Source organism: Oryx dammah, unplaced genomic scaffold (assembly GCF_014754425.2).
Source record: "Oryx dammah isolate SB20612 unplaced genomic scaffold, SCBI_Odam_1.1 HiC_scaffold_15, whole genome shotgun sequence".
NCBI classification, from domain to species: domain Eukaryota; kingdom Metazoa; phylum Chordata; class Mammalia; order Artiodactyla; family Bovidae; genus Oryx; species Oryx dammah.
This window is the reverse complement of record NW_024070199.1, coordinates 27,277,500-27,302,148: the sequence shown is the minus strand read 5'-3', so window position 1 is coordinate 27,302,148 and position 24,649 is coordinate 27,277,500. Positions and strand designations below refer to the sequence as shown.

General features: G+C 43.6%; 1 protein-coding gene across 2 annotated transcripts; it reads left to right on the top strand.

Moving 5' to 3' along the window:
• Positions 1-9,213: 9,213 nt before the first annotated feature.
• TMEM218 (transmembrane protein 218) lies at positions 9,214-24,250 on the top strand. 2 transcript variants are annotated; one of them, XM_040255803.1, is made up of 4 exons: positions 9,214-9,331; positions 17,711-17,903; positions 18,981-19,083; positions 22,971-24,250. In XM_040255803.1, the coding sequence occupies exons 2-4, from the start codon at positions 17,794-17,796 to the stop codon at positions 23,103-23,105; spliced, it is 348 nt and encodes a 115-aa protein (XP_040111737.1). In that variant the 5' UTR covers positions 9,214-9,331; positions 17,711-17,793; the 3' UTR covers positions 23,106-24,250. The 2 variants fall into 2 exon arrangements, with proteins under 2 accessions (XP_040111737.1, XP_040111736.1); XM_040255802.1 differs by having other exon boundaries at positions 9,214-9,346.
• Positions 24,251-24,649: the final 399 nt, after the last annotated feature.

Genomic DNA, 24,649 nt, shown 5'->3' with positions numbered 1-24,649 from the left:
TCAACTGAACCAGACAGCTCCGAGAAAGGAAAGATCATATTCTACAGACAGAACTGGAACCAAAGTGAACAAATGGGTCCAACTTGCAGGTTAGGGAGCTAGAAAAGAAGAACTGAGGCAAAGATGGTAGTGCAAAGTGTGAGCCCAGGTCAGACCAAGGCAGAACAGAAAACGCAGAGGTCACGGCTGCTCCGGGGAAGTGGAAGCACGTGAACAACAGGAGAGGAGGCCGGGCCAGCTCGGAGGGTCAAAGAATTGCTCTGGCTCAGAGACCAGAGCCAGAGGATACATGAAACAGTCAAGGTCAGAGCAAGTTGTGTGTGAAGAAATAGAGCAGTAGAATACAGAACACCAATGCCCAAGGTAAACAGGAAGGAGGGGCAAGAGGCCGAAAGGTCAAAGCAACAATGAGGAAAGGAGGAGAAGCTGAAGACGTAGGAGCACATGAAAAGGAGGGAAGGGAGAGGGACGGACTGGGAGTTTGGGGTTGGTAGACACAAACTATTATGAATGGATCAACAACAAGGTCCTACTGTAGTTAGTCATTCAGTCATGCCCGACTCTTTGGGATCCATGGACTATAGCCTTGCCAGGGTCCTCTGTCCATGGAATTCTCCAGGCAAAAACACTGGAGTGAGTAGCCATTCCCTTCTGCAGGGAATCTTCTCGATCCAGAGATGGAACCTGGGTCTCCTTCACTGCAGGCAGATGCTTTACCATCTGAGCCACAGGAAACTATTCTCAATAGCCTGTGATGGACCATAATGGGAAAAAAAATTCTTAAGAATGTACATATGTATATAACTGAGTCACTTTGCTATACAACAGAGATCGGCATAATATTGTAAGTCAATTATACTTCAGTAAAAAAATTAAACACGCACACACACAGTTTGAGGTGCTCATTAAACAGATCCTTAATAATTGGTTAATACCAAGCCAACATGAGTTCACTAAGAATAAGTGTTGCCAAACTGAATTCATTTCCTATACAGTAGAGTTAATGACCTTGATACATCAGATCATGTTGCTCAGAGACTTCTGATGTAGCTAAAACTCTTCACCTACAAGATAAAGCCTGAATTCGTTAATCTGGCGTTCAAGACTCTTGGCACTCTGTCTCATTTCCTGCCACTCATGTCCCTGAACCTGCACTCCACTTGTATTAGAAGGCCTGCTGTTTCTGACGGAGAAGGCGATGGTACCCCACTCCAGTGCTCTTGCCTGGAAAATCCCATGGATGGAGGAGCCTGGTGGGCCGCAGTCCATGGGGTCGCTAAGAGTCGGACACGACTAAGCGACTTCACTTTCAGCTTTCACTTTCCTGCATTGGAGAAGAAAATGGCAACCCACTCCAGTGTTCTTGCCTGGAGAATCCCAGGGACGGGGAGCCTGGTGGGCTGCTGTATATGGGGTCGCACAGAGTCGGACACGGCTGAAGCGACTTGGCAGCAGCAGCAGCAGCAGCTGTTTCTGAACCAGAGACATTCACTCTTCCATATTCTATTTCTTCAGTCTGGAATATCTTTCCATATTCATCCTCCACTTCTGTTAAAATGTCGTTTCTCACGTGAAGACCTTCTTTTTCCTTTTCCCCCTATGAAGAAGTAATCTACTTTTTCTCTGGGTTCTCTGTATATTTTATCCTGCTAATATATAAAATGATATGATGTACGTGGGACTTCCCAGGTGGCATCAGTGATAAAGAACCCACCTGCCAATGCAGGAGATGTAAGAGACTGGGGTTCAATCCCTGGGTCAGGAAGATCCCCTGGAGGAGGAAATGGCAACCAACCTACTCTAGCATCCTTGCCTGGGAAACCCCATGGACAGAGGAGCCTGGCAAGCTGCAGTCCATGGGGCCACAGAGTCATATATGACTGAAGCAACTTAGCACACATGCCTATCATGTACATGGATGGCATAGTATCTATCATAGAAAAAACATTAAAATATATATATATATCTAATACAAGTTTGAGGTAACACATATTTAATTATAGGGCTTCCCTAGTGGCTCAGTGGTAAAGAATCTGTCTGCCAAGCAGGAAACACAGGTTCAATCCCTAAGTCAGGAAGATTCCCCTGGAGAAGGAAATGGTGACCTACTCCTATATTCTTGCCTGGGAAATCCCATGGACAGAGGATCCTGGTGGACTACAGTCCATGGCGTTGCAAAAGAGTTGGACATGACTTAGCAACTAAAAAAGAACAAATATTTAATTATACACATATTGATTTGGATGAACGTCACCTCCATGAGCTTTTTAAGACATGAGTGATGTCATGATCATTTTTGTGTTCTGAGTACCTACCACAGAACCTAGTACACAGGAGGTCGACAAGAAAAAATTATTGATTTGAATGGGAGGAAATGCCAAATACAGTGTATCAAGTTATCACATGAATAATGTTGTAAAATGGGTCACTGGGCAAAACTGAAGCTGTCTGAGCACAGATCCAGATTGGAAGGAGGTCTCCAATGATACTAAATTCTATCCTAGACAGAATTTTTATTAGTGACCTGGATTAAAACATATAACAAATGTTTATCAAATGTGCAGAGAGGCCAACTAATATCATAGGAAAAGAAAATTGAAGGCTTAAAAAATGAATCTAGGGGCTTCCCTGGTGCTCCAGTGGTCGAGAATCTGCCTGCCAATGCAGGAGGCACAGGTTCAACCCCTGGTCTGGGAACTAAGATCTCTCATGCCTCAGGGCAACTAAGCCCCTGTACCACAACTACTGAAGCCTGAACACGCTGAAGCCCATGCTCTGCTACGAGAGAGGTCCTTGCAATGAGAAGCCTGCACACAGCAACTAGAGAGTAGTCCCCATTCACTGCAACTAGAGAAAGCCTGTGCACAGTGATAAATAAACAAAATACTTTAAAAATGAATCTAATAGGCTGGAATCTAGTAGTCTAGAAAACTAACAAAGTAACATTTAAATAAATGTAAAGTTCTATATTTAGATTTCAGAAATAAATCACACATATGAGTACGGTGGAGAATTTACTTGGCAGTAATTAAGGTGCAGAAGCGTTAGAAGCTTTGGTTAATCAAAAGCTTTAAACGCAAACAGTGAGATGTGGCCAGTAACAGACTAAGGCCACGAGAGTCCCTGATGGTCCCAGTGCGTCCAGCTCAAAAGAAGCCGCAATCTCATTGCTATACTCCACGCCTTTGGGGTTTATTTGAAGTATTATGAGCAATTCTAGTGCCAGATTCTGAAAGGTGCTTTAATAAACCACAGTTCATCCAAATAGGTGTGACCGGGAGGGTAAGGGAGTCCAGAATCGATGAAATAAACAAAGGACGAGGGAGCTCTGTGTGTACTTAACTTTGAAAACTGAAAAGGGAAGGAAGGTTTCATTGTATCTTCAAATATTTTTCAAGTGGCCTTTTATGTGTTGCTACAAATGGCAGAGCTTAAACAGAATGAGTAGGAAATATGAGGATGCAGTTTGACCCAATTTAAGAACTTTCTCAGGTTTATAGCCATCCAACAATGAAACGGGCAGCTTTGGGAGGTTGAGAGCTCCTTAATCCTGAATATATTCAAGCAGAGGCCAGAGAACCAGATAAATATCTATAAGAGATTTATGAAGAGTATATATGTATATATATACACACACACACACATATATATATATACACACACAGGCTTCCCAGGTGGCTCAGTGGTAAAGAATCCACCTGCCAATGCAAGAGATGCAAGTTTGATCCCTGGGTTGGGCAGATCCCCTGGAGGAGGACATGGTAATCCACTCTTAATATTCTTGCCTAGAGAATCCCACGGACAGAAGAGCCTAGCAAGCTACAGTCCATGGGGTCACAAAGAGTCAGACACAATTGAAGAGACTTAGCAGGCATGTGCACACACACCCTCTTACACTATTCATAAAACAGAGGTGTAAAAATAAAGCCTAAGGTCACATAAACCAGCCACTCCCCATTGATCAGAACTCTAGTTTTTCAAGTAATGATGAGCATAATCAACGTTCACCAGCCTTTTCTTCTTTTTCAGAATTAGACCCTAGAACATCTTCCCAGCACGAGAAATCTTTCCGACTATCAAATAAGCCAAGTGAAATACAGTCTTCTCACAGTTGAGGACCCTAAAACGTTTCATTTGATACTTAATGGTAAAGCTGACCAAGTTCTTCCTTATTTGGGCGAAACAGCTTCTTGCAGAGAATAGACAAAAATGCCTGCCTCCCAGCTGTTGAGCCAACAGGTTGAAATTTCTCTGAAGAACACTCTGGCTTGTAAGAACTGGCAAACCAAAATCAGAAATCAACAGCATGTTGCTTGTCTCTTCCATGTCTGAGTCCCATTAAGGAGGATTTCTTCCCCCTTCTCCAAACCCAGGAAGACAGGGGCTTTTACAAGACACAATGCTGCAATAATTCTGAAGCAAGCCGTCCAGGTTTGCTTTCCGTTCTATTGTCTTATCCTGTCAGCTCCCTCATCTCCCAGAATCCAGGCTTAATAATTTACAGCGGAAAGACATTTAATAAATAAACGGCCAGATTGGAGCTGTCAGCTCCGCACAATGGGGCTGTTTGCATCTTCCGCTAGCTCGGCATCAGCACCCGCTCTCCCGGTTTGCTTCAGCTGAAAAAATCCCCTTTGCTATTTTCATAAAATTAGTTCCTCTGCAGTTTCTATTAATCAGAACACTCTTTGGAGAAAATTGCACTGGGATTTCATCACCCTCTGAGTTCAACCGTTATGTGAATCTGATGAATTTTTATCACCTATATAAGTGACAGAAGAGGTAAAACACATGCGCACACACACACACACAACTTGGGTGGGCTGATGTAAGTGTGCAAAGAGCTCTTCCCTCATACCATCTAAGGTCTTACAAACCTGAGAACCTAGATCAAGTCTCCCCAACCATGCATCTGAGCAGCTTTCTCCCCAGAGCACATCCCCTTATATATATCTAAAATTCCAAATCTTCCTGGGGTTATGAACTCTTAACATCTTATGAAAGCTAAGGACAGTACTCCCTAGAAAAGCCCACATATGCACATATACACTAACCCTCACCCTTTGATGGGTTTGTGGACACCTACTGCCCCATCCACACATATGGTCCATCCATGGGCTCCGGGGCAAAAACTGTGTCCTGTGGCTTGCTAGCTGTCTTCATCTCCCTTAAGAACCTAGACTGGAATAGAAAGTCAGCCATCTCTGATCCTTTGTTGAAAGAGAAAGTTTGTTTTTAAAAAAAAAATAACATAAAATTGAGAACGTTTTTCACGATGGCCATAAACTTTTTGAGAAATGAGAAGCATGGAACACAGAAGACAGCTCATATTGGCTGAAATAGTGAAAGTCCAGTTATCCATAAATTGATTGTGGTGCGCTATATTTCTTTGATGAGACAAGAGAACCAAATTAGGAAGGTTTTTGAACGCTCCTTGTCTCCAGACTATAGAACATCACTCCCATCCTAAGATAAGCATCATATGAGAAAAGACACAACACAAATGAAAAAAACAAAAATGTAGACAAATGAAACCACAGTTCTATTAATAATACTGGTTCTGTCCATTGACTGTGTTTTTAGGAAGAAGCAACTTACCTTTATCAATGTAAGACTTTGAAAGTCTGTTTCAGTTCCAACATTCCATGGAAAGGGATTCATTAGAGATCTGTAAGATAGTAAGAATCAAAACTTTTCCTAAGGGCCCAATAGTAAATATTTTAGTCCTGTGGGCTTAACAGCCTCTGCATTAGCTACTCAACTCCGTTGTAAATGAAAACAGCAATGGACCACATGTAAATGTAAGAGCATGTCTGTGCTCCAATAATACTTTACTAACGGACACTGAGATTTGAATTTCAAAATTTTCTCATTTTTGTTCTTTTGATTTTTTTTCCCCTAAACATTAAAAAATGTATAAATCATTCTTAGCTTGTAGGTCATACAAGAAACAGACGGCAAGAAAGTTTAGACCTACAGGCCATAGTTTGCTGACTCCTGATCTATGGCAATAAGTAAATATTATGATCTGAAAAATCACACTGGTGATTCAGGGTAATGTTTGAAGGCTAGTAACTCAGGTTCAACTACTGACAGTAGTACTGGAAAGCTTTTTTTTTTCCTAACCCAGTGTCCCAACTAGCAGAATAGAATAATGGTAACTTTTGAATCTCAGTGAATAATCAACAATTATTGAAGTTTTGGGTACATTTTCAGAACTATGGAAAGGCTAAAATTATCACAACACATGACAAAATATATACAAGAAATTTAAGGCTGTCTGGCAGGAAAAGTTTTGATAACTGTAATATGAAAAAGAAAAATTTATGTCTTGTCTTGAAATCATTCCTTATACTTACTAGCCCTAAAGAACCCTTTTTGCTACCCTATTTCTCTATCAGGTAGCATAATGAATGATTTTACACATTTGAGAGAGAGGAAATTAGACACTGATTGTTGTTCTTGCTTGGACTTTTTTGTTCAAGAGAAAAGAACATTGTAATTAAACAAATTATATGCATACATATATGGCATCTATGTATACTCTACAAGTACAAGTTAAGCGACAGATATAGAGCAGAGCTGTGGAGTACTATATGACACTTGATATACAGAAGACAATTTTTAAAAAGAGAAAGATTGGATGGTCAAGTAATCACTCTTCTTTAGCGTGAACTTCAATTAAGAGATGGCAAAAGATGGAATGCTACGGTGATAGCACCTCTCTCAATTTCAATGAGAGGGTAGGATGTGAACATTTAATAAAACAACTACTACGTGCTCCCAGTGAAGAAGGGAGATAGAGATGGGTTTGGGGGGAGAACCCCTTCTTACAAGAGAAAAACCTAAGAGGTTGTTTCCATCCAGGAAGATGTAAGAAGTTGGGAGTGCCTCGTCACTCATGCCCTATTCTTAATTTACAATTTAACTAAAGTCAGTTGGTCACTAGAAGTGTAAGGAGGTTAACATTCCCAGTCTCAAGCTTTTGAACACTTTCCCCCAAAATATTAAGAGCCCAGACCTGTCCTCAACAGCTGGTCTTCACAATGTTATTGTCCATTATTTGTCTCCACTCTGGCTGAGGCCTGTCTCCACCTTATTCCCCGGATACTCTGCCCTCAATCTTGACTTGGCCTCTTTGTTGAAAGTATTTTCTCTCCTTGGATTCCCTTCCATCCTTGTTCCATGTTTCCCATTCCTACCTATATGCCAGGGCCCAGCATTAGTTCTAGCTGTACTGTGAAGACCCACATGAGCTCCAGCCAAAGCAATATTTCCCCCAAATAATACAAGTCAGGAGTCAAGCCTCCAGGATTTAATGCCTGATGATCGGAGGTTGAGCTGATGCAATACTAATAGAAATAAAGCGCACAATAAATGTAATGTGCTTGAATCATCTTAAAACCATCCCCAGCCATTGACCTCCCCAATCCATGGAAATATTGTCATCCACAAAACCAGTCCCTGGTACCACAAAGTTGAGGACCACTGAAACAACCAAAGGAGTGCTCTCAAAGCTGCAAAGCTCCTGCAGATATGTAATATTACTATTAATATTAGTATAGTAGTATTACTATCTTTTGGAGAAATTAACTATAAATAAAGTTTGGCATTTCTCATATCTTGCTTTAGAGTGTTTCTTAATTGTTTCATACACAGTTGACATTAACAAACCACAAGGTATTAAGGCAGGAGTCACACATCCTATTTCTTTTGTATCCTCAAAGTCTCTAATGCTTAGCTACAGTTAACAATTTCCAGGAAATGAATTATCAAAATAATGGCTTTCTTAATCACAGAACTCCTCATTGGGTCAAGTAAACATAAGTTGTTAAACACAAAAGAAATCATCAATCAGTACACATGACTGCAAATGAAACCTTGAGAGCAGAATAAATGTGAGATGCACTTTCAATGGAATTCAACTATCCTCTTCCATTTCACTCATAGAGTTGTAGTTGGGGAGCTGAACCCCCTAAATCAGAGACTGAGTGTTCCAGGATTGAATAGTTTGCTTCGAGATGCTTCAGCATTTTGTGTAAGGTCAAAGGTTCGAATAGTGCTGCTGCTGCTGCTGCTGCCGAGTCCTATTGGGTATGATTTTCTGTCTGTCCACCCTTCCGAACTCAGCAGTGGGACATGCATCGTCCTATTTCCTCTGGTTGGCCTGATTTACGGATCTTTTAGTCTACAGACTATAACCTCCGGATGAAATCATGAAAAGTTTTAGTTTGCACTTAGGCAAGAGCAGTTTGCTAAACGCATGGACCATCTCCATTCCCAAATGCCCGGAGGCTTAGCTACAGAAGATTTACTTGATTTGACTCTGACTCCTCTTTCCTGGGGCTTCTCTGGTGGTGCAGAGGTTAAAGCGTCCGCCTGCAATGTGGGAGACCTGGGTTCGACCCCTGGGTCGGGAAGACCCCCCCTGGAGAAGGAAATGGCAACCCACTCCAGTATTCTTGCCTGGAGAATCCTATGGACGGAGGAGCTTGGTGGACTACAGTCCATGGGTCGCAAAGAGTCAGACACGACTGAGCGACTTCACTTTCACTTTCCTCTTTCCTAGCCTGCCCATGAGTAGTAGGACGATCCTTGCCATAGTGTAAGTCTTAAGGCTAACATTAGAATAATGCTAAATACAATAAAGCGAGATGAGGACAAATGAAAACGTGACGTTATTACAGAATCAGTGCTTTAGGGACTCGGTTTTCTCCAAGATGGTTCTCAGGGATCCTTGACTGGGTCTGACCCACTCTCTGAGGCCTAATTTGACTTGATCCCAAGTCCTTTGGTCCACGGAGCCAGTAGGACTTGAACTGTGATACCCACTAGACTTCAACAGGCGCTAAGGGGTTGCCTGGGCTCTGGGTCTCACACCAGCTGTGCTGTCTCCATGGTAACAGCGCGGAAGGAGTTATAAGCAGTTCTCTTCCGCCCAACAACCCGCCCTCCGGCGGGACTGACCAATGGTCCCGTGGGTTACCTAAGGGATGGTGTGATTGACAACGGGGTGGGGCGAGCGCGGGGAGCCAGGACGACCTCTATTCAATCGAAGTTGAGGCCTGTCCCAGGACCCGCAGCCATCGACCAATTAGAGTGCGTAACGGAGGGCGACGTGCCCACCCACCACGCTCCGTGTTGCCTGGAGCTGCGGCGGCGTAAGCAAATGAGGGGAAATTCTGCAGTTAAAAGAGTGGCGCTGATTAGCCAATCCAGAATCTCCTAGATGAAAGCCCACTTGTGATTCGTCCTGAGTAGCAAGCCCCTGTGGGCTGAAACTGGCTGGGCTGAGAGGCGTGAGTATGGGACCTGGGAGATGCGAAGCCAGGTGAGCGGGGTGGAGGTGAGAAAAATAGGGACGGCTGAAGAGAGGAGAGAGAATCGTACGGGGTTGTGGCTGACGAGGGGCTGGAATAAGGCTGGGAGCGATGGCGGGGCAGGGATCTCTCAGACTAGCATCACCGCTAATCTCCACCCGAGGTGCGGCGGCCAGTAGATGCTGAAACGGGGGAAATCTCGTGATCAAAACCTTAATTTCTCTCCCAACTACTGGGAAGTGGCCAGGCGAACATTCTGAAGATGAGACCTGGGGGGAACTGTTTTCCTGTGGCCGGTTTGAATCAGCGACTGGGCAGGGAAATTGTTCACTCTCCAGCACTGTAAGGGCTGCCTGCTGGGGGTCCCCGGGCGGTGTGGATGACAGACAGGCTGTGGTTACGCACTTTCAAATAGCAACAGCACCCAGGAAAAAAGGTGGAAGGATGTAATCTGGATCCACTGATCTTCCTTTTCTATTCATCGTGTGAAGAGATGATGCCATATCGGTGTTATTTTGGTAGTATGGCAATTGATTTTTTCCCAGACTTGCATTTGATTTCATTACAAGAGTAGAGGCATTATCCTAATATTTTAAAATTCAAACCATATTGAAGTGTTTAAAGTAGAAAAAAGTGTGAAAGTTCACCCTCTCCCACCCAATTATTTTTGAAGACTTGGAACAGCTGTAAAGGAAAATGAAAAGGAACCCTCCAGAAACAGTTCACTACTGTAACCTATTCTCGTTTTTCTTTAAGACTTACTTTTTATTGAGGTAACATTGGTTTATAACATTGTATGTTTCATGTGTACAACATTGTATTTCCATCTCTATATGCTCTACAATGTTCAGTTCAGTTCAGTCTCTCAGTCTTGTCTGACTCTTTGTGACCCCATGAACTGCAACACACCAGGCCTCCCTGTCCATCACCAACTCCCGGAGTTCACTCATACTCAATGTCCATCGAGTCGGTGATGCCATCCAGCCATCTCATCCTCTGTTGTCCCCTTCTCCTCCTGCCCCCAATCTCTCCCAGCATCAGAGTGCTCACCACCAAAAATTTAGTTTCTGTCAATCACCCTACAGTTGATCCCCTTTAGCCATTTGGTATCCTCCCTACAGTCTCCTCTGATAACCACTGCTCTGTTCTCTGGATCTCCCTCTTGTTTTGGTTTGCTTTGTTCATTTTTGTTTGTTTATTCCTAGTATGAGTGAAATTATGTGGTATTTGTCTTTCTCCACTTACTTCACTTAGCCTTAAGAGCGATTCATGTTGGCCTGGCAAGATTTCATCTTTTTTAATGGTTCAATAATGTTCCATTTTATATATGTATATATATTGGTGGCTCAAACGGTAAAGAATCTACCCTCAATGCGGGAGACCAGGGTTTGATCCCTGGGTTGGGAAGATCCCCTGGAGAAAGGAATGACTACCCACTCCAATATTCTTGGCCTGGAGAATTCCATGGACAGAAGACCCTGGAGGGCTGTAGTCCACAGGGTCCCAAAGAGTTGGACACGATTGAGAGACTAACACTTTCACTTCACGTGTATCTATTTCTCTCTCTCTCTCTCTCTCTCTATATATATATATATATATATATATACACCCAACTTCTTTATCCATTCACCTGTTGATGGGCACTGAACTTGTTTCCATATTTTAGATATTGTAAATAATGCTGTGGTGAACACAGAGTCACATATATCTTTTCAAATGGGTGTTTTCATGTTCTTTAGATAAATGCCCAGAAATGGGATAGCTGGGGTTTTTGGTAGTTGTATTCTTAATATTTTGAGGAATCTCCATACTGTCTTCCATAGTGCCTGCATGCTCCGTCACTAAGTCATGTCTGACTCTTTGCGACCTTATGGACTGTAGCTCTAAGGCTTCTCTGTCCATGGAATTCTCCAGGCAAGAATACTGGAGAATGGGTAGCCATTCCCTTCCCCAGGGGATCTTCCTGACCCAGGGATCGAACCCGGGTCTTCTGCATTGCAGGCAGATTTTTTTACCATCTGAGGAAGATGGCTAACCACCAGGGAAGCCCAATTCTTAGAAGAGGGTTGAAAAAGCCTTGAATATTAAATAAGAGGCTTCCCAGGTGGCACAGTGGTAAAGAGTCCACCTGCCAGTACAGGAGACACAGAGACACCAGTGCGATCAGTGGATTGGGAAGATCCCTTGGGGAAGGAAATGGTAACCCACTCCCATATTCTTGCCTGGAAAATTCTTTTTATATTTTTTTAAATCAAGCTTTACTCAATAATTTAGCTATTCCAATAAGGGAAATAATCACAAGCATTATGCCCACACTCAGTTAACAAGATAAACTGACTAGATGTTCACTCTTTCCCCACAAAAACATTCTGTACTTTATCCAGCCCTTCCTTTCTATGCTTAGTAAGAAAATGTATGGTTTTTTGGTTATGAAGTGACAAACTTCATTCTTATAGGAGGTTGGGGATATTCATCTCAATACTTGAAAGCTGTCCCATGTACAGAACCCAGTGTCTCATGAACTTCCATGTTTCTCTGGAGGAGTGAAGGGCAATATTTCTAATGATACCAGCTTCAAGTACCATTTGCCCTGTATTCTAGGTGTTAGAGTTGGTACAAGTCTTACAGGTAATTTACGTAATATCCAAAACAGCAGCAACTGCACTTAACTAGTTATCTTGCTAAGGGCAGTACAGTCAACCAAGCAGGAAACCTGAGTCACCTCTAATGCCACCTTCCTAAGCCCCTTCCCATTTGCACAGCTAAGATGAAGCCCAGACCTGCCTCATCTCTTATCTGGAGAATTGCAGTAGTCTCCTAACTGGTCACTAGTCTCTGTTCTCTGATCTCAGCTCATATGTACCCTGCTACCAATTACCTTTTTAAAAATTAATATTTATCTCAAAAATTTCAAAAACAGTGAATATTGCCCAGGAAATTATAACAAAGACCTATGCACAAACAACTAGATTAATAAACATTAACTTTTTTCTGCTCATCTGCTTAAGTTTTTTATTTTCAAGAAATAAACCATCACAGATTTAGTTCAGATCCCTTTGTTCTCTCTCCTGGCCCCATTCTCCTTCCTTCCTCCCTCCCCAGAGACATACAATCTCCTGAAATTGTTTTGTGCCATTTATGCCCATGGTTTTATGTTTACTGCATATGTGTATGTCATAAATATATAATGATTTAGGTATTTTTTTAATTTTAAAGATACAAATAGTATAGTGTTGTGGGCTTCGTTCTGCAGCTTGCTTTTAGACTCAATATTGTTTTTTTTGGGTTGGCCAAAAAGATCATTTGTGTTTTTCCATAAGATGTTATGGAACACACTTTTTGGCCAAACCAGTAGATACATTCATGTCAGTACAGCTAGCTCAAGTTCATTGATTTTAAGTTGTCATGAGTATATAATACCCCTCCCCCTACTGATGGACATTTAGATTTTCTCAGATGTTTTGCTATCATGAACACCTTTGTTCACATCTGTTTATGCCAGAGTTTATTTATCTAGGCTTGGGCTTCTCTCATAGCTCAGTTGGGGAAGACTCTGCCTGCAATGCAGGACACCCAGGTTCAATCCCTGGGTCGGGAAGATCCCCTGAAGAAGGAAATGGCAACCCACTCCAGTTCTTGCCTGGAGAATCCCATGGACAGGAGATCCTGGCAGGCTACAGTCCATGGGGTTGCAAGAGTCAAATGTGACTTAGTGACTAAACCTCCACATGGTTCTTTAAGGCAGTGGCACTTATATGCAGAGTACATCATGAGAAACGCTGGGCTGGAGGAAGCACAAGCTGGAGTCAAGATTGCCGGGAGAAATATCAATAACCTCAGATACGCAGATGACATCACCCTTATGGCAGAAAGTGAAGAAGAACTAAAGAGCCTCTTGATGAAAATGAAAGAGGAGAGTGAAAAGTTGGCTTAAAGCTCAACGTTCAGAAAACCAAGATCATGGCATCCGGTCCCATCACTTATGGCAGATAGATGGGGAAACAGTGGAAATGGTGGCTGACTTTATTTTTCTGGGCTCCAAGATGACTGCAGATGGTGACTGCAGCTATGAAATTAAAAGATGCTTACTCTTTGAAAGGAAAGTTATGACCAACCTAGACAGCATATTCAAAAGTAGAGACATTACTTTGCCAACAAATAATGTCCGTCTAGTCAAGGCTATGGTTTTTCCAGTGGTCATGTACGGATGTGAGAGTTGGACTATAAAGAAAGCTGAGCGCCGAAGAATTGATGCTTTTGAACTGTGGTGTTGGAGAAGACTCTTGAGAGTCCCTTGGACTGCAAGGAAATCCAACCAGTCCATCCTAAAGGAGATCGGTCCTGGGTGTTCATTGGAAGGACTGATGTTGAAGCTGAAACTCCAGTACTTGGGCTACCTGACGCAAAGAGCTGACTCATTTGAAAAGACCCTGATGCTGGGAAAGATTGAGGGCAGGAGGAGAAGGGGATGACAAAGGATGAGATGGTTGGATGGCATCACCGACTCGATGGATATGGGTTTGGGTGGACTCCGGGAGTTGGTGATGGACATGGAGGCCTGGCGTGTTGTGGTTCATGGGGTCGCAAAGAGTCGGACACGACTGAGCGACTGAACTGAACTGAACTGCCCCTTTGGTCATTTGGAGTTTGTGAGGGCACCTTTGGTTATTAGTGTGATTTTGGAGGCACTCCTAGGGTTTACAGAGCAGGACTGGGGCTGCTGGAAGTCCCGTGATACACTGGACAGCCCCTCACCATGAAGAATTGTCCTTCATCCTGCAAAACATCCCAAGTGTCTCACAGGTTACTCATTTCTAATATGAACCCAGAATCTAACTCCATTTTTTATATAAGCATAATGTATCTTTTGGCACAGTTGAACATAGTAAAATTTCCAGGAATGCAACTCTAATGTAAATCAGGGGGAAATTATACTTATTTGTAGTTTGGAACTCTTAACAGAGTCGTTCATCACTGTAGAAAACCCCGTAAGTGAAGGCAGCCCAGCCCGTGGTATTTGAGCTGCTGTAAAACACACCTGCATCAGCCTGCATTTGTAGTTTTTGCATTCATGCCGATTCTAAGTTTAGGTGCGAGCATCTGAGTACAGTCCTTCATTACGTATTCTAGTGTAGTCAGCCTGAACGTTTGTATATTTAAACATATGCTGTTTTATTACGAATAACTTTCCATTTAAAATTGGCTTGTGCGTATGATATAAAGCAGAGATCTGGTTTTATTATTGTCTGATTGGATAATCACGTATCCCAACACTGTCTATAAAATCCTCTACCCATTGACTATAAAGCCAACTCTGTCCTGTGCAAAGTTCTCCTGAATGCGTGGCTCTGCTTCTGGGCTTTCTGTTTTGTTCCACTGGCCCATGTGTCTCTATGCCACTATCACGCTGTTTTAATTACCGTGGTTCTATAATGTGTCTTGCGGCAGTTGGTAACATGAAAGGCGAGTTTTCCATCCTAGTTCCCAAAATTGTTTTTGCTATTCTTGGGTTTTTGCTTTTGCATGTGAATTTAGGATTGGTTTTCAAGTTCCATAAAAAACGATTTTGAGATTTTGGTTAGAATTGCATTGAGCTGATAACTTAAGGAAAATTGAGTTTAAATATTAAACCATCTCATCCTTTCAGGAACAGGGGTTATTTCTCTATTCAGGCCTTTAAAAAAAAAAATATATATATATATATATATATCTTTGAATAAAGTTTTATACTTTTTGCCATAAAAATCTTCACATCTTTTGTTGGATTTATTCCTACTTCCCCATATATTCTTATTCATACACACAACCCTTTTATTGCAAAAGTTTCAAATATATTCAAAAGTATAGGAAACAGTGTAGGAAAATTCATATATTCACCACTCCAGCTTCAACAGTGAATTCAGGACTAGCCTTGTTTTATATTGACCCCTTTCTCCTCTGTCCTAGATGATTATAAAATTCTTAGACATCATTTTCTATTATTTGTGTTGTGTGTGTTTGTGTATTTGTATATTAAAAGTAATCTTTTGTAATATAACCACATCATCACATTAAAAAAAACATTATTTTTCACTTAAAAAATAAACAGTGATTCCCTAACATCATCAAATTTTTCCCAGATACTGTTCAGATTTCTCCAGTCATCTCATAAAAGGTTTTGTATAGCAGGTTTGTTTGAGTCAGGAACCAAACAAGGCCCATATATTACATTTGTCTGGTATGTCTCTTCAGACTTGCTTTGAAGTAAACTTTTTTTGGAAGAGTAAAAGACACATAATGAAAAATATGCAAATCAGACGTGTACAGCTAGATACAGTTTAGCAGAATTAACAAAGCTGTGTAACCCACATCTAGCTGAAGAAACAAAATTTCATAAGTACCCCAGAAGCCCCTTTAGTCACTTCTTTCTTCACGGCAACCACACTCCTGACTTCTAACCCCCAAATTAGTTTGAACTGTTTTTGAACATTATATACATGTTATTACACAGTGTGAACTCTTTTGCCTCTAGCTTTTTATATTTAATATTTTCAAAACTTACCCACATTGCTGGATATAGTTGTGGTCTGTTCATTCTTACTTCTTTTTACTCTTTCATTGTATGAATGAATAAATTGTATCTATAATACCAACTCTTTGCAACCCTAAGGACTGTAGCCCACAAGGCTCCTCTGTCCATGGAATTTTCCAGGCAAGAATACTGGAATGGGTTGCAATTTGCTCCTCCAGGGGATCTTCCCGACCCAGGGATCGAACCTGGGTCTTCTGCATCTCCTGCATTAGCAGGAAGATTCTTTAACACTAGTGCCACCTGAGAAAGCTCACCTTATCTATTCAGTTGAGGTATATTTAGGTCATTTCAGTTTGTAACTATTTCTAATAGGTCTGCCCTGAACTTCTGTGCATCTTTTAGTGAACTTATGACATGTCTGTTGGGGACACACCCAGCAAGAGAACAGCTGGATCTAGGGTTCACATATTTAGCTTTATTAGATATAGCCAAAGAGTCTCCAAAGTGCTAATAAGAACTTACACTCTCACCAGCAGAGTACAAGGCTTCCAGTTTCTCCACATTTTGGTCAACACTTGGAGTTGTCCATCATTTTCATTTTAGCCATTCTGGTAAGTGTCTAGAGGTACTGTATTTTATTTCCAGTTTTCTAATGAAGGAGATGGGAATACCAGACCATCTGACCTGCCTCTTGAGAAACCTGTATGCAAGTCAGGAAGCAACAGTTAGAACTGGACATGGAACAACAGACTGGTTCCAAATCGGGAAAGGAGTACGTCAAGGCTGTATATTGTCACGCTACTTATTTAACTTATATGCAGAGTACATCATGAGAAACTCTAGGCTGGATAAAACACAAGCTGGAATCAAGATTGCCAGGAGAAATATCAATAACCTCAGATATGCAGATGACACCACCCTTATGGCAGAAAGTGAAGAAGATCTAAAGAGCTTCTTGATAAAGGTAAAAGAAGAGAGTGAAAAAGTTGGCTTAAAGCTCAACATTCAGAAAACTAAGATCATGGTATCTGGTCCCATCACTTCATGGCAAATAGATGGGGAAACAGTGGAAATGGTGGCTGACTTTTTATTTTTCTGGGCTCCAAGATCACTGCAGATGGTGACTGCAGCCATGAAATTAAAAGATGCTTACTCCTTGGAAGGAGAGTTATGACCAACCTAGACAGCATATTCAAAAGCAGAGACATTACTTTGCCAACAAAGGTCCATCTAGTTAAGGCTGTGGTTTTTCCAGTGGTCATGTATGGATGTGAGAGTTGGACTGTGAAGAAAGCTGAGCGCCGAAGAATTGATGCTTTTGAACTGTGGTGTTGGAGAAGACTCTTGAGAGTCCCTTGGACTGCAGGGAGATCCAACTAGTCCATTCTAAAGGAGATCAGTCCTGGGTGTTCAATGGAAGGACTGATGCTAAAGCTGAAACTCCAATACTTTGGCCACCTGATGCAAAGAGCTGACTCATTTGAAAAGACCCTGATGCTGGGAAAGATTGAGGGCAGGAGGAGAAGGGGATGACAGAGGATGAGATGGCTGGATGGCATCACCAACTCAATGGACGTGAGTTTGAGTGAACTCCGGGAGCTGGTGATGGACAGGGAGGCCTGGCGTGCTGCAGTTCATGGGGTCGCAAAGAGTTGGACACAACTGAGCAACTGAACTGAAGTGAGCGATTAATGAAGTTGAGCACTTTTCACATATATATTGGCCATTTGTATATCCTCTGTCAAGGGTTTATTCTTAGCTGCTTGATCTGTCAGTTTCTGAGAGAGACCTATTAAGACCTGCATTGATGAATCCTCCTCCCACCCCAATCATCAGAAGTTTCCCAGAATGAATTCAGACTTTGTGTGTCACCCCCTAGGAAACCCAGGAGCACCGAGAAGCGCAGCAGCACCGCTAACAGCAGGACCAGCTCGTCGCACTGTGCCCGGTGCTGTGCTGCGCATGGCCGGCACGGTGCTCGGCGTGGGGCCGGGCGTGTTCATCCTCGCCCTGCTCTGGGTGTTGGTGCTGCTGCTGTGTGCCCTGCTGTCCAGAGCCTCGGGGGCAGCGAGGTAAGGCCTTCTCTCTAGCTGGGAGTCCGAGCTAAAAGCAATCAGATGCGAAATCGCTGAAGCTCATGAAACATTTAGAATTCAGGAGCTCATTGTCATTACCGGCAGTTGGAAGGAGTTGCATTTTAACCTCTTTATCATAAGCACTGACTGTGTTATTTATACTCGGAAGCAGAGGTGGGAGGAGAAGGGAGGGGGTACATGTCAGCTCGCAGCACACAGGAGATGAGGACATGGGAGATGAAAAGAGAATCTGCTTTTGCTGTCGCTTGAGTTTCTTGGGGTCACGCGTGTGCATGTTTCTTAATTGGTGAGATTCATGGCAGGTGCTGGGTCCAGCCCCTGAGGCTCCAGCCCAGGGCCCCGGGAAGCTGAAGGGTCGTGGATGACTTGGGCTGGTGTTGACTTAAAGAATCAGAGCATAAGCTGACTCTTAAGGACACTGTAGAGTCATCCTCCCTGGCCAGATTGTGTAGGTACAAAACAAGTTACAGCATTTACTAAAGGTTTTTGGTTTCAAACCCAGCAGTGGGGGATCAGGGAAGGACCACTTCGGGTTTCCATGTGACCACACAGAGGTCAAAATAAAAGCTACCTATTCCTGACAGAGTACGGTTGGCATATATACACTTCTGTGTGTAAAACTGACTCGTGGGAAGCTGCTGTATAACAGGGAGCCCAGCTCGGTGCTCTGTGCTGACCTAGAGCGGGGAGATGTGGAAGGCTTAAGAGGGAGGGGATAGATGTGTACATAAAGCTGATTCACCTTGTTGTATGTTAGAAACCAACACAGCATTGTAAAGCAATTACCCTCCAATTAAAAATAAATTTCAAAAATCCCACCAATTCCCATTCTTAGGGACTTGGAACTCCCGGGAATAACAGGAATGCGTTCTGCTGGTGCCTGTCTGGGAAGACGGGTTTTGGGAGGAAGGGGAAACGTTTCTGAATTCCTGTGGCGCTGGTGCAGCACACTGGGCCCTGTTAGTGGATCGAGACAGAATATGGGCCCCAGGGCAAAGCCAGGCGCAGCCTAACACGAAACCGTGCTGTTAACCCCCTGTCTTTGGGCCACAGGTTCTCTGCCGTTTTCGTGTTCCTCGGTGCTCTGATCATCACAGCCGTTCTGTTGCTCTTCCCTCGAGCCAGTGACGCCCCAGCCCCTGAGGCAGAGATGAAGGTAAAAACCTGGGTTTGTTTTGTCGTCCTCTTTCTCCTGGTCTAGACCTCTGCCCTGCCCCGCGTGGTCCCCAATGCCAGGAGGGCTAAAGTGTGTTCAAAAAATTATAAAGTTGAAACCAGGATGGGGCATGGGGGCGGCTCAGGGTGAATTTTAAACTCCCTCCTGCTTGTTTCCGTGCCCACTGGCAACACCTCGAGGCAGCTGTTTGCCTGGATTTGGCTTCTGAGCGAGCATTACCGTGGGGCCAGAGACGAGCAGGCAGGCTCCCACTCCTGGTCGCCTGGGCTCCGAAACTCCGATCCCAGGTGACACTTAGGTAGTGCCCTGAGGCGCTAATCGACATGGTTTTTCATCGTGTGTTTGGATTTTCCCGCTGGCGGTGAGGAGGGAGTATTCTCTATAGAGAAGAGCAGAGGGGAGGGAGGAACACCGCTGCGGAGCGTGGACAGTGTAGCCAGAGATGCACTTCACACTCACAGCCTTCGGGGAGTCCCTTCCGGCCTCATTTCCAGAACCGGATCTTCCAGCACCTACCTGTGTAAATGGAGTTTTATCATCTCTCTCATAGACGCCCCCCATCCTGGTTCCTTCCTGACTGGGGCTCTGGCTTTACCATGGTTTCAGATCTCTACAGTCTTGATAATCTCTACAGTCTTGACATCCTGTGGCCCATTACTCCTTCTAGCAACTTCTTTCCGCTATTTTAATTTTTTAAGCTATAATGGTGGCACTTCCTTGGAGGTCCAATGGTTAAGACTTCACCTTCCCTGATCCAATCCCTGATCAGGTAACTAAGATCCCACATGCCTCGTGGCCAAAAAATCAAAACAGTGTTGTAATAAATTCAATAAAGACTTTAAAAATGCTCCACATCACCAAAAAGAAAAAAAAAACAAACAAAAAAGAAGTAATGGTGATAATAGCTAACACTGTTTAAGGCATCACTATGTGTGGGGTCCTGTGCTAAGCATGTTATTTACATGCTCTCATTCAAACCTCAGGACAACCCTAAGTAGCACGACACAGGTACCGTTAGTGTCCTGTTTCATAGGTCAGGATGCTAAGGCTGGGAGGGGCTAGGGTACCTTACCCAGGAAGAGGCCGAGCAAGGATGCAAGCTGAGGCCTGTCTTCAATACCTTCATACTGGGGACCCAGCAGAATATCAGGGGCCATCACCGAGAGTTTAAAGGCAACTGTTTTGACACCAGACAACAGTATGCAAACCTATGTTATAACTTCTGAACTAGACTTGGCACCCCTTTCTAGCACTGTGTAGGACTGACCATGGTAAAAGGGAAGAAATTCATTCTGAAAATTCCAAGGGAAATAATACTTAGCCACACAAAACTAAGGCGCTGTTTTCATACCTGCTGGGTTTTTTGGTCAGCATCTGACAAACCACTCTGACCATGCCAGGACGGTGACCAGTTTCCCTGTCTTAAATGGGGAAAGCGATGAAGTCTGGGTATTTTTGAATCACTGGGGATGTGGACATTGGAAGAAGGGCCCAGAGCAAACCCTGTCTTGAACTCAATCCCTCTTCCCTCTTTGCTCTGTCATGTGAGTTTCAGACCCAGTTTCAGACCAGGAGAGCAGATCAGCCTTTAGAGCAAAATCTGTTCATCAGTGCGGCCAGCAGAGACTGGAGTTCTCATTCTCAGGTTTGGAGTCCCAGCCCCTGTAAGCAGCCCGGCTCAATACTGTATCAATAATACATGGCCTGGGCCTTCCATACCCAAGGCCTGCTAATTGGCTAATTAAAAAGTGAGCCGTGTCGAACGAGCAAACATGTAGCCCGCGAGAGACGTGTTCAGTCCTGGAGCCAAGGCCAAAGTCATGTCAGAGCCGTTTCATCCAACTGACCTTTGTTGTAAGCTGGCTGTTGGGGTAATCTCCAGAGCAGCTCTCTCCCCTGGTGTCCTTGGATCTCAGTGATCACAGCAGAGCTTGGACTTGACAGGTGCTTTGTGCATCTCTGCTGTATTAGTTTCCTACTGCTGCTGTAACAAATTACTGCAAGATCAGTGGCCTACAACAGTCATTTACTATCTTAGAGTTCCACAGGCTAGAATCCCAAAATCAGCCTCCTTGGGCTAAAATCAAGGGGTTGGCAGGGCTGTCTTTCTTTCTGGAGGTTCTGGGGAGAAATGTTTCCTTGCCTTTTCCGCTTCCAGGGGCCACCCTTGGGCTTGTGGACCTCTTGCTCCCTCTTCAGAGACAGCAAAATAGCATCTCTCTGTGTCTGCCTCCATCCTCACATCTCTGTGTCTCTGACCCTCTCTCCCGCCTCCCTCAACGTCTTCTGAAGAGCCCTGTGATTACACTGGGCCACATGTATTAAACAGTTCAGGCCAGCCTCCTTATTTTTTTATTGGAGTATAATTACTTTATGATGTGTTAGATTCCGCTGTGCAGTGACGTGAATCAGCCGTATGTACACAGATATCCCCTCCCTCTTGGACCTCCCTCCCACCCCACCCCCATCCCACTCCTCTGGGTCATCACAGAGCGTCAAAACTCCCTGTGCTATAGAGCGGCTTCCCACTAGCTGTCTGTTTTACACATGGTGGTGAATATATGTCAATCCCAACCTCCCAGTTTGTCCTACTCTCTACTTCCCCCCAAAACATAAATACAATGGAACATTATTACCCCTAAAAAGGAACAAAGGTAAGGCATTTGTAGAGACAAGGATGGACCCAGAGTCTGTCATACAGCACGAACTGAGTCAGAAAGAGAAAAACAAATATCGTATATTAACGCATATATGTGAAATCCAGAAAAATGATACAGATGAACCTGTTTGCAGGGCAGGAATAGAGGCACAGAGGTATGGACAGAGAATGGACAGTCTCCCTATTTAAGGTCAATGGATTAACAACTGTAATTCCATCTACAACCTTAATTCTCCTTTGTCATGCAATTTAACCCATTCAGAGTTTCTGGAGATCAGGATGTGGACATTGTAGGGCCATTATCCCATCAACCACAGCCCTGCAGGTATTTGGGAATGTCTTCAGGTACTAGGTTCTGAAAGCTTCGGGAAGTTGCAATGTCCCTGGTCACTTGGTTTGTGTTCCTGCTCTGTTAAGTCTGTAGATTAAACTGCTTTTTCCTGCCCAAACTTAGGCAGCACCCGTTGGATCTGTGGAAAACAGAGTTCCAGCAGTGAACGGTAGACAAGTGAGAAGAGCCAATATGAATGACAGGCCTCTGTCAGCAAAGACCAGCAGCTCTGGCCTCAATTACGGCTGGTTGCCAGGCAGCCAACTGTACAAACTGGGACAAGTTTCCTTTCCTCTTAGTGTTTCAGGACCGCAGGTAAATGGCCATTTCCCCAGCCCTTGGATTGCTGGGTTATGTTAGGGTTCAGAACTCCTCTGGTAAAAGTTTTAGGGTCCCGTTGTCATTTTGAAAATGACCCCTCCTAAGTTGGCCATGGGTTGATGGAATGGGGGTTTGAATCTTGAGTATGTGGGGGATTACTATACTATTGTGTTTTTATACATGTTTAAAGTTCTCCATAATGAAAAATTGACAGCCACAAAATAAGCCTTTCTGAGACCAAGCAAGCAAGGTTCTCATTCATTCTTTCAGATAACTCATTTCAGAACAGAAAAGAACTTTCCTTCAGAGTGTTTATGCATCTCCTACATCAAGCCTATGTTTGTTCCCTGTACTTTATTAAACCTTTTCATGAAGCTTCTCTTTATCTTGTATTTCTGGCTCAGCATGTTGAGAAAAAGGTTCTTATCCATTTGCAGGATGTTACTGGAAGTACGAATATGGACAGATCCTGGGCCCACTCATCAGAGATTCCAGTTGAGCCCAGTCAAGGCGCAGACGTGACAGTAATTTCACTTTTAATGTTTCTTTCTCCAGATTGTAGATGCCTTTTTCATTGGCCGCTATGTCCTGCTGGCTTTCCTCACTGCTGCCTTCCTTGGAAGCCTTTTCTTGGTTCTAATCCATCACATCCTGGAGCCAATCTATGCCAAACCACTGCGGTCCTACTGAGTCGTCTTCAGGAAAACCAAGACCTTGTTCTCCCCCGCGCTTTGATGTCACTGGTGAGCAGCAAGGTACTGTTCAGAGCTTTGTGTTGACAGCCTTCCTGCCTTAAGATCAGAGGATCATCTCTTCATCACGAAGACAAATCCGTTGAGTCCTGGCTTCCAGAAACAGGATTGCAGAATTGCCCCTGAGGAGAGATTTCTCACCAGCTTAAGGGGGATATCACTGTCTTCTCAGCACCTGTACCTCAGGTTTTGCACCTCTTTTGAAAAGGAAATAGCAACAGCGATCTGCTTAGGTTTTTCAGTCAAGACATCAGCAAGTGAATTTTGAGAAAAAGGGTACTTTAGCTTGTCCTGTCCAACGGATGGAAGAACTTGGTCCTTTTTGATATGTGAAATACTTAATTTCAAGGTCAAGATCATTTGGGAAAGAAAAGCCCTCCAAGTTCAAAAGACTATTTTAATATGGTGACTTGGAGACGTATATCAGATGCCAGCTATGCAGCCCTGTGCATGTCACACCACGGGGCTCCACAAAGGCCTCGGTATCACTTTCCGCTGCCTTGAGAAAGCAGTCAACAGCAGCCAGAGGACTGACTTTCACCTCGAACTCCTGGACACAGCTTCCTGAATCTAGCATTTCAGTAGTTCAGGTCCATGGAGGGATTAGAGGCAGAGTTTGGAAACATCAGTTGTGTGTCCTGCGGCTCTCTCTAGATTCTTCTCCCGGTATTTGGTGGTCTTTGTTCCTTTATTTAGTGTAAGTGTCCATGTTGAGTTATTGTCATCTCTTTCATCTTTGTAGCTCTTTCTCCAAAGCTGATGAGGAATGTCTATCCCCAGGCTTAGATATAACTTTATACGTAAGTTCCCAGACCAAGTGAAATCTGTCATTAAATGGTGGGTGGGGGCGGGCAGCTCTAGGCTGTTTCCACTTTGGGAGTCTCAACCTGGCACCCAAAAACTATTTGAAGGACCTTCTGGCTGAAAATTAAGAACCAGAAAACAAGTTGGAAAAAGAACTTTGATAGAGTACATGCTATGTGCCAGTAGTGCACAAGTCTTTTTTTTCCTCCCTCCACAAATGTAAATCACAAGCCTGTGTGTTAAGGGCAAAAATAAACTTTCATACAAAGGGTATTTTAACTCGGCCTGTCTTCTGTAGATCCCATAACTACCGGCAGTGGTGAAGTGAATGCTGGATCACTTTATATCTTTATGCTCAAAGCAATCATGTCCAACCCTTAAGGAAAAAAAAAAGAAACCACAGGATTGGGATGAGAAATAGAAGGCTGAGAGGGCACAAAATCACAAAATGAATTTCACTAAGCTCTATGGGGGGGACCCCTGATATCAATGGTTAATATGGTACCCCTTGTGCTCAAGCCTTCCTGGAGACAGAGCTTAGAGGGTGTCCCTTAAATACAAACAGAAATCATCTCAGTGTTGCCATTCGTTGTTCTTTGATCAATGGCCTCAGCACAGGTTGTGCTACTCAGAGGGAATCCTGTGGCAAAGAAACTGGTGAACCCACTGTTTGGGAGG